The 10,601-nt window shown below is 47.5% G+C and overlaps 1 protein-coding gene across 1 annotated transcript; it reads right to left on the bottom strand.

Annotated features, from left to right (window-relative positions):
* Nucleotides 1-362: 362 nt before the first annotated feature.
* LOC103307267 (bromodomain-containing protein 4-like) lies at nucleotides 363-9,036 on the bottom strand. Its single transcript, XM_065576425.1, has 5 exons — nucleotides 8,650-9,036; nucleotides 7,305-7,395; nucleotides 3,572-3,783; nucleotides 2,200-2,410; nucleotides 363-1,779 (listed from the first exon to the last, which is right to left on the bottom strand). The coding sequence occupies exons 1-5, from the start codon at nucleotides 8,715-8,717 to the stop codon at nucleotides 1,711-1,713; spliced, it is 651 nt and encodes a 216-aa protein (XP_065432497.1). The 5' UTR covers nucleotides 8,718-9,036; the 3' UTR covers nucleotides 363-1,710.
* Nucleotides 9,037-10,601: the final 1,565 nt, after the last annotated feature.

The raw sequence follows: 10,601 nt of genomic DNA, 5'->3' as shown, positions 1-10,601 counted from the left end.
GGACTGCACTGGTTGTCTGAGACGCTGTGGGTGTCAGTGCTTGGGGCCCTGATGCGCCCTCTGGGTGAGAGAGGGGGGCCAACAGCAGGATGAAGCCTTCACACAAGTTCAGCCTCACTACACCTTGTCCAGGATTGTGTTGCTTTAGCATGGCAGCTCTCCTAGCCCTCGTTTAGGAGGGAAAATGCACACTGGCTACCTAGGACAAGCTTCCCCCCAGGATGGGGACAGGAGCGTGAGAACTCCTTCCTTTCCCCTAGAGCACAGTCAGAAGATAGGGACAACCTTTCCTCAACAATCCTCACCCCTTTAAACAACTTAATCACAAATAGGATTCAAAGAAATGTCAGTACGACACCATCTTTAAAAAAAAAAGAGATGAGTTTATTCCATGATCAGTACAGACCAAATGCATATTCACCGTATTTAAGTAAAACCAATCAATTACTCCAGCGCTCACCCCATACGGACACACCAGTATTGTACTGTATAGTGGGTATTTATGGCACATAACGTTTTAACGGTTCATAGAATAAAATGAAAAGAACACACACTGAAGGCGCATGGGAAAACGCCCGCTGCTAGTGAGATTTGGTAGGTGGTGGAAGGAGCCTTTCCAAAACTGCCGCTTCCACTTGCCCTCCTCTCAGCCACTTCTTTTAGGTATAAAAACTTTCTTTTTTTTTAATCATATTTTATGACATTTAAAAAAAAACCAAAATGCAGCTTTCTGGTTTTACAGTTAAAAATCTAGACTAAAAGTTTGAAACTGAGCAAAATATAAGCAGTGTTTTTACACCGAGTTTGGTGGCTCACCAAAACCCTCAAACAAATATATGCCAACTATAGTCACTATACAATACAGCCCCAGTCAAACACTAGTGACAGGGTGGTAGCTTCCCCTGGTGTCACTGGTTTCTCCACTCCACTCTAGAACAAAGAGACAATTAATACCCAGTCAAGAGTTGAGCAGTAACAAACTGCCTGGAGGAAAAAAACAGACTGAAAGAAACTGACTTTGGTTGGTAGTCTAGCTCCAATTCCCGGACCTCCACACAATGCTAAAACAAAAACCTCACTCAAATGGCCAGTTTCACTTGACACCTCCACTGTACTATTCCCTTTTTCACAAGCGAACACTTACAGAGAATGGCTCCCAGCTAAAGGCTTGTGGGAAGTTAAGTTAAAGGCAAAGCCAGTGATGAAAGGACCAGACACAGCTTGTGTATTTTCCCAGCTGGACCCCAGGTCTCCCATTCTTGCCAGGATACTCCCATAGGCAGCCTCTCAGTGAAGAGCATCTCTTGCTGTCATGACACAGCACTGTTTATTCATAGACATTCTGTAACTTAGAACCTTTCTGGATAGAAAAGGTGTGAAGAACATGAAGTCCTGGATATACTGTGAATACGTTTGGCATAGAGAATGTCGAGTGATCAGGGCACCCTTCCCAGCAGCTGCATGTCCAATCAAACCTAGTATGTAGTTGGCTTGTCTTGGTCGGTCTTTCTTCAGTGTGTGAGGGGGGGCAAAAGTCAAACTGTAAGGCAGACTGTGCTGATCCTTCGGAGGCCTCGACTGAAAGATCTGCAATGGTCAGACATGCAGAAGGGCTGCAGGAATGCTCCCCCTCCCAGCCGCCATGAACACTATGGAGAGTCAAAGATTGGCCGGGAAATTAAAGAGTCAGGAGAAGAAAACCAGGCGCTATTAGAAAAGATTCTCTTTGAATATTGCCAACAAATCGCTCTGGAAATTCATGTCGATAGTAGCTGCCATCTGAAGGGGGAGAGGAGATAGGAGAATTACAAAGGCTGCAGGATTGATGCTCATGGGAGCACATTGCAGGGATGCTGCACTTGACTCAATGGGTGGCATTAGGGACCAGGGATTTTGCTGGGCTACCTAAACTTTTTACTGGTATAATCTAGTACTTTTGCCCTATAAAAGACCTAAGTCTCCTGGCACAGTTGTCTGCCAATCTGTTCAAGTTGGGAGTCTTCACTCAGTTCACCAAGGGGTCAGCATCCCAGCAAAAGCACTCTGGCCTGCTTGTAACCCCGGCCGATAAACCCAGCGTGCTCTAGGACTATCAATTAAAGTGCAGAGCGATGCTCTGTCACTCAGCTCACTGCCTGAACATCTGCCTCAAATTGCCCCCCATCAGAGTGCCCAGTATTCCCCCCCCACCCCACTCACCGCCTCTCTGCGCCTTCGCTCCTGCTCCCGTTTTCTGGCCATCTCTCTCTGCTGATCCAGCATAGACTGAGAGGACTGTGGCTGAGAGCTCTGTGCTTGGGGCGCAGAGGCTGCAGCTGACACCTGCTGCTGCTGCTGCTGCTCCTGGCGTCTTCGGACTTCTTCCTGAACTCTGCGAGCTTGCTCCAGGGCATCCTCATCACCACGACTCCTGCCAAGACCCAAAAGTGTCATTAGAATGGTGGGGCGCTTTGTGCAACCCCATAAGGCATAGAAGTTTCTTAAACTGCTGGGTCCTTCTTCCATCCATGGGCTGGCTCACCATTGCTGTGATGAAGGACTGTGTGAGGAGAGTGGGAAGGGAGGTCTCAGATTTGGCTGTTTTAAACTTGTTCCTAGTGTGACCCGTATCTTAGATTTCAGAGTAGCAGCCGTGTTAGTCTATCAGCAAAAAGAACAGGAGTCCTTGTGGCACCTTAGAGCGTCTCATGGATGCCTCCCCTCTGTGATCCTATAACCTTCCTGTGGGAACTCCAGCAATCACTGACATAGTGAAGTCTCTCAGGAAAGGACTCAATGTATTACATTTTTAATGCCAGGTAGCAACTGGAAACGAGGAAGAGCAGCCAGCACCATGTGTCCAGCCATTTCCCCCAGCAAGTGCTCCCTGGGGATCCCAGTTGGAGAATGGGCAGCTAAGGGGTTTCTCCCTGTGGAGTTTGTTGCATAGTCAAGCCACTCATTTTGCGACCCCCACCCTGTGGAATGGGAAGTGCTTAGTGCATCAAGAGATTCTTGCTCATGTTGCTTCTTGCTTAACAGTACAGTTAGTCAGCTAGAGAAGGAGGAAACGGCAGCTGTTATCCAGCTGGCACACCCAGATACCTCAGTGGTATGAACTGTGAACAGAGTATGATGCTGGAACTCTACAACTTGCACTGGCTCCTGAGTGGGCAAGGAGCCCATCTTCTCGTGAGCCCACCATGGAAGCGGTGGCTATATTACACCCACTGATTATGTTCAGAGTTCCTGCACTGCTGCATGTAAGTGCTGCCACGTGTCTAGGCTAACAGAGCCCAGGTACAACCCAAGGGAGCTAGAGAAAAGGTGGCCTAGACAACAGGGCCATGTCTGGTATACCCCTCAAAAGGGCAGTGGAGACAGCTTTACCCTCACTGTCTTCTGGTTGATCATGCTGAAAAACCTGTCTTTTCCCAACGAATCAGCAGTGGCTCCAAGGCACCAAGCTGAGAAGTGAAGCAAAAAGAGGAAGCGACTGTCCCCAATGGGGACATAACCCCATTCACACACCTCGGTACCCTGGGGAGACCAGCTTTAGGAGCAATGAAATACAGATGTGCAGGCCTCTCACCTCATCCTTTCCTGCTCCCGCCTCAGCCGCTCCTTCTCCTTTTCCACCTGTTCTGCCTGAGCTTTGAGCGCCTTCTCCCGCTCCTCCTTCTCCCGCGCTGCCCTCTTGAAATGCTCAAAGCTATCGCTGGAGGACTTTGCTGTGGAGGATGGAGTCGTGAGGGGTTTCTGGACCAAGCTTGCCCACGAGCCCATGTTCTTTATTTTCAGATCCTGTGAAGTCAAGAAGGCAGCATTAGTGTTGAACTGGGCCATAGCTAGCAGACAAAGCCTCCCAGCTAATGTTAACAGCACACAGAAGCATGATGAGTCTGGCATGAACCTTAGTGCTAGGCATTATGGTTAAGTTCAGAGTCACAGTAAGAGGCCACAGAACTCCCCAAAAATCATTTGCTGAAGGGAACCTTCAGCACTTATGACCTGTTTCAATCCAGCACAGACTGATAGTTACTGAAAGAGGAGGTTATTTACCTATAACTGGAGGTTCTTCGAGATGTGTGGTCCATGTTTGTATTCCACTGAGGGGTTACACATGCGAACCATGCGCCTGCAATCAGAGCTTTTGAAAGTAGTGTGCATTGGTCCGTGCATGCGCCCTGGTTCACCTTGCGCTTCCAGCCGAGGTGATAAAGGGTGAGTCGAACCGGACCGTGTCGCCAATTCCTTCTCCAACACGACAGATGCGTAGCAGAGAGGAAGGAGAGTGGGAAGTGGAATACACATAGGGACCACGCATCTCAAAGAACCTCCAATTTCATGCAAGTAACATAGAATCATAGAATCATAGATTATAGGACTGGAAGGGACCTCGAGAGGTCATCGAGTCCAGTCCCCTGCCCGCATGGCAGGACCAAATACTGTCTAGACCATCCCTGATAGACATTTATCTAACCTACTCTTAAATATCTCCAGAGACGGAGATTCCACAACCTCCCTAGGCAATTTGTTCCAGTGTTTAACCACCCTGACAGTTAGGAACTTTTTCCTAATGTCCAACCTAGACCTCCCTTGCTGCAGTTTAAACCCATTGTTTCTGGTTCTATCCTTAGAGGCTAAGGTGAACAAGTTCTCTCCCTCCTCCTCATGACACCATTTTAGATACCTGAAAACTGCTATCATGTCCCCTCTCAGTCTTCTCTTCTCCAAACTAAACAAACCCAGTTCTTTCAGCCTTCCTTCATAGGTCATGTTCTCAAGACCTTTAATCATTCTTGTTGCTCTTCTTTGGACCCTTTCCAATTTCTCCACATCTTTTTTAAAATGCGGCGCCCAGAACTGGACACAATACTCCAGCTGAGGCCTAACCAGAGCAGAGTAGAGCGGAAGAATGACTTCTCGTGTCTTGCTCACAACACACCTGTTAATGCATCCCAGAATCATGTTTGCTTTTTTTGCAACAGCATCACACTGTTGACTCATATTTAGCTTGTGGTCCACTATAACCCCTAGATCCCTTTCTGCCGTACTCCTTCCTAGAAAGTCTTTTCCCATTCTGTATGTGTGAAATTGATTTTTCCTTCCTAAGTGGAGCACTTTGCATTTGTCTTTGTTAAACTTCATCCTGTTTAACTCAGACCATTTCTCCAATTTGTCCAGATCATTTTGAATTATGACCCTGTCCTCCAAAGTAGTTGCAATCCCTCCCAGTTTGGTATCATCCGCAAACTTAATAAGCGTACTTTCTATGCCAATATCTAAGTCGCTGATGAAGATATTGAACAGAGCCGGTCCCAAAACAGACCCCTGCGGAACCCCACTCGTTACGCCTTTCCAGCAGGATTGGGAACCATTAATAACAACTCTCTGAGTACGGTTATCCAGCCAGTTATGCACCCACCTTATAGTAGCCCCATCTAATTTGTATTTGCCTAGTTTATCGATAAGAATATCATGCAAGACCGTATCAAATGCCTTACTAAAGTCTAGGTATACCACATCCACCGCTTCACCCTTATCCACAAGGCTCGTTATTCTATCAAAGAAAGCTATCAGATTGGTTTGACATGATTTGTTCTTCACAAATCCATGCTGGCTGTTCCCTATCACCTTACCACCTTCCAAGTGTTTGCAGATGATTTCCTTAATTACTTGCTCCATTATCTTCCCTGGCACAGAAGTTAAACTAACTGGTCTGTAGTTACCTGGGTTGTTTTTATTTCCCTTTTTATAGATGGGCACTATATTTGCCCTTTTCCAGTCTTCTGGAATCTCTCCCGTCTCCCATGACTTTCCAAAGATAATAGCTAGAGGCTCAGATACCTCCTCTATTAGCTCCTTGAGTATTCTAGGATGCATTTCATCAGGCCCGGGTGACTTGCAGGCATCTAACTTTTCTAAGTGATTTTTAACTTGTTCTTTTTTTATTTTATCCGCTAAACCTACCCCCTTCCCATTAGCATTCACTATGTTAGGCATTGCTTCAGACTTCTCGGTGAAGACCGAAACAAAGAAGTCATTAAGCATCTCTGCCATTTCCAAGTTTCCTGTTACTGTTTCTCCCTCTTCACTAAGCAGTGGGCCTACCCTGTCTTTGGTCTTCCTCTTGCTTCTAATGTATTGATAAAAAGTCTTCTTGTTTCCTTTTATTCTCGTAGCTAGTTTGAGCTCATTTTGTGCCTTTGCCTTTCTAATCTTGCCCCTGCATTCCTGTGTTGTTTGCCTATATTCATCCTTTGTAATCTGTCCTAGTTTCCATTTTTTATATGACTCCTTTTTATTTTTTAGATCGTGCAAGATCTCGTGGTTAAGCCAAGGTGGTCTTTTGCCACATTTTCTATCTTTCCTAACCAGCGGAATAGCTTGCTTTTGGGCCCTTAATAGTGTCCCTTTGAAAAACTGCCAACTCTCCTCAGTTGTTTTTCCCCTCAGTCTTGATTCCCATGGGACCTTACCTATCAGCTCTCTGAGCTTCCCAAAATCTGCCTTCCTGAAATCCATTGTCTCTATTTTGCTGTTCTCCCTTCTACCCTTCGTTAGAATTGCAAACTCTATGATTTCATGATCACTTTCACCCAGGCTGCCTTCTACTTTCACATTCTCAACGAGTTCCTCCCTATTTGTTAAAATCAAGTCTAGAAGAGCTTCCCCCCTAGTAGCTTTTTCAACCTTCTGAAATAAAAAGTTGTCTCCAATGCAGTCCAAGAATTTGTTGGATAGTCTGTGCCCCTGTGTGTTATTTTCCCAACATATATCCGGATAGTTGAAGTCCCCCATCACCACCAAATCTTGGGCTTTGGATGATTTTGTTAGTTGCTTGAAAAAAGCCTCATCCACCTCTTCCACCTGGTTAGGTGGCCTGTAGTAGACTCCTAGCATGACATCTCCCTTGTTTTTTGCTCCTTTAAGCCTAACCCAGAGACTCTTCCGTCTCCTATGTCCATCTCTACCTCCGTCCAAGTGTGTACATTTTTAATATATAAGGCAACACCTCCTCCCTTTTCCCCCTGTCTATCCTTCCTGAGCAAGCTGTACCCATCCACACCAACATTCCAATCATGTGTATTATCCCACCAAGTTTCAGTGATGCCAACAATGTCATAGTTGTATTTATTTATTAGCACTTCCAGTTCTTCCTGCTTATTCCCCATACTTCTCGCATTTGTATATACGCATCTAAGATACTGGTTTGATCTTTCCTCCCAGTTTTGTCCTGACTCTCCTTTCTCTCTGCCAGTATAGCCCACACTCCCTCTTGTTTCCGACCCATCTCCCCGGTCTCCATGTTCCCCACTTACCTGTGGGCTTTGCTCACCTGTCCCCGTCGAACCACCTCTTCTTCGAGTGATGATCCCTATTATTCCACTGGTGGTGATTAACAAGCAGTACCTAAGTCGGAAGAGGGTGCAAGGATGAGGAAGGAATGGTTGTGTGGAGAACTGCCATCCAAAGGAGGCATCTGCCACTGAGTCCTGCACTAAGACAGTGTGCTGCAAAGGTGTGTAAGAACTCCCTGTAGCCGCTCTACATTGTCCCTAACTGAAGGGAGTCCATGGTCAAAGCCCGAGCTCTCGTGGAGTTAGCCTGCACCCCTGTGGGGATAGGTAGGCCTGACAGTTGGTGGCAGGGTGAAATGCAACCCAAAATTCATTTAGAGATCCTCTAGGTGGAGATGGCTCACCCCCCGAGTCTTTCTGCTACTGCAACATATACAGCCTAGGGGCGTTCCTGATTGGTTTTGTTCTCTGCAAGCAACAGGCCAGAGCTCATCAGACATTGAGGGAATGGAGTTGATGTTCTTCTGCAGATGCGTGTGGTTTCAGGAAGAAAATAGGTAAGTGAATAGATTGATTGATGTGAAACTGGGAGACCACCTTTGGTAAAAAGCTGGGGTGTAGATGTAGGGAAATGATCCTTCTCTAACACTATAAAAGGCGGGTCCTCTATCATAGCTTCAAGTTCACCAACCCTTCTCGCAGAAGTGATAGCAACAAGGAAAGCAACTTTCATGGAAAGGAGGGACAGAGCACGATGGTAACAGTTCAAAGTGTGGTTCCGTTAGCATGGAGGGAACTAGATTCAGGTAATCATTGGGGTGTGATCATTTGGATGGGAGAGGTTGTGATGAGGCCTTTCCAAAACCTAGTGGTTAGTGGGTGTGTAAAGACAGTGCAACCTTCCACTGGACAGTAGAACGCGTTAATCACTGCCAGGTGGACTCTCAAAGAGTTGAGACAAAACCTGATGACTTCAAGGACAGAACATAATCCAGGATCAGGGGGATCCCCATCAGTTCAGGCAGAAGTTCTTTTTGTTAGACCCAAGATGAGAAACGTTTCCATTTGGCTCAGTAACATTGCCTAGTGGAGACCTTCCTGCTGCTGGAGAGGATGTCTTGTACAGCAGGAGAGCACGTGCAGGCTAAAGCAAATGGCCATCCAAATACCATGTTCTGAGGTGCAGCGCATGTGGATTGGGATGCCTGATCTCGCTGTTGTACTGGGTCAGGAGATCGGGGAAGTTGTGGAGGGGAATTGGTGGGCAGAATGACATGTGGAGGAGATTGGGAAACCGGAATTGCGTGGGCCAACAGGGTGCGATCAGAATGACCATTGCGTTGTCTTGTTAGATCCTGTGCAGTACCTGAGGCAGGAGAGGTAGAGGCGGGAAGGCGTAGTTGATTTGGCCTGACCAAGAGAGCAGGAGAGCATCACCCTGAGAGTGGTGACCGAGGCCTCCTCTGGAGCAGTATGTGGTACATTTGCTGTTAGTTTGTGATGTGAATAGGTCTCTGGTCAGGGTCCTCCGTCAGGTGAAGATGCTGTGTACTACTGAATTGTGAAGTTCCCTCTCGTGGGCATTGCAAAACGTCTGCTGATCGAGTCCGAGACTACATTCTGTGTCCCTGGATGACAGCCTGCAGACAAGAGAATCTGGTGATTGATGAACCAATTGCAGAGATTGTGCATAGAGCGGCCCATCACGTTCCTGCTTGTTGATATAGGAAACGGCAGTAGTGTTGTCTGATATGAGGAGACCGTGATGGGAGTGAATAAACAGAAGAAAGGATTGGCATGCCTTTCTTACAGCTCAGAGTCCCCCCCCCCCCACCAGCTGGAGACAGTGAGAGACCAGTGCCAGGTCAAGGACCTGCCCCAGGTCCCGGAGGGGTATGGGGGATCAGGGCCCAGACCAGGGGTGACCGTGGCGGGGGATCAGACCCATGACTCATGAGGGTTGGGGGTTGTCTAACTTCTCCTTTCAACCTGCGCACAGTCCATGGCCCCTCCTGCCCTCTCCCAACCCATCCCCTGCTCCCTTGGTGCCCCGGAGGCACATAGTCATGTACCCCACAAGGTGGGAGGGAGGCTTCAGGCCTGTGAGCTGTGCTATGCCAAGGACCAAACCCGCCTTACCCAGGTCCCGGGAGATTTTGGTGATGCACAGAGTCACTGAGTGGCTCTGGTTGCCTGTGACCACCCCCCCCCCCCCCCCCCCGCGGTCCCTGTCCCTCCAGACCTGCAGTGTCCCAGCCAGGCGAGCGTGGGGGGGAGGGCAGCACTGCTATTGCAGGCAGTTGGGGAGGGCGGGGGCTGAAGGGCACTGACTTGGCCATGCAGCCATGGGTTGGGGCCTGGGCTGAGCCAGGATTGGCGCAGGGATGGCCTGGCTGGGTACGCCCTGTTTGTGATCATAAGAACATAAGAACGGCCGTACCGGGTCAGACCAAAGGTCCATCTAGCCCAGTATCCTGTCTACCGACAGTGGCCAATGCCAGGTGCCCCGGAGGGAGTGGACCAACAGGCAATGATCAAGTGATCTCTCTCCTGCCATCCATCTCCCCCTCTGACAGACAGAGGCTAGGGACACCATTCCTTACCCATCCTGGCTAATAGCCATTAATGGACTTAACGACCATGAATTTATCCAGTTCTCTTTTAAACGTTGTTATAGTCCTAGCCTTCACAACCTTCTCAGATAAGGAGTTCCACAAGCTGACTGTGCACTGCGTGAAGAAGAACTTCCTTGTATTTGTTTTAAACCTGCTGCCTATTAATTTCATTTGGTGAGCCCTAGTTCTTGTATTATGGGAATAAGTAAATACATTTTCCTTATCCCCTTTCTCCACATCACTCATGATTTTATATACCTCTATCATATCCCCCCTTAGTCTCCTCTTTTCCAAGCTGAAGAGTCCTAGCCTCTTTAATCTCTCCTCATATGGGACCCGTTCCAAACCCCTAATCATTTTAGTTGCCCTTTTCTGAACCTTTTCTAGTGCCAGTATATCTTTTTTGAGATGAGGAGACCACATCTGTACGCAGTATTCGAGATGTGGGCGTACCATCGATTTATATAAGGGCAATAATATAGTCTTAGTCTTATTCTCTATCCCCTTTTTAATGATCCCTAACATCCTGTTTGCTTTTTTGACCGCCTCTGCACACTGCGCGGACATCTTCAGAGAACTATCCACGATGACTCCAAGATCTTTTTCCTGACTTGTTGTAGCTAAATTAGCCCCCATCATATTGTATGTATAGTTGGGGTTATTTTTTCCAATGTGCATTACTTTACATTTATCCACATTAAAT

The sequence above is a fragment of the Chrysemys picta genome, chromosome 22, assembly GCF_011386835.1.
Source record: "Chrysemys picta bellii isolate R12L10 chromosome 22, ASM1138683v2, whole genome shotgun sequence".
NCBI classification, from domain to species: domain Eukaryota; kingdom Metazoa; phylum Chordata; order Testudines; family Emydidae; genus Chrysemys; species Chrysemys picta.
The sequence above is the reverse complement of the archived record's forward strand: the minus strand, read 5'-3'. Positions and strand labels throughout refer to the sequence as shown.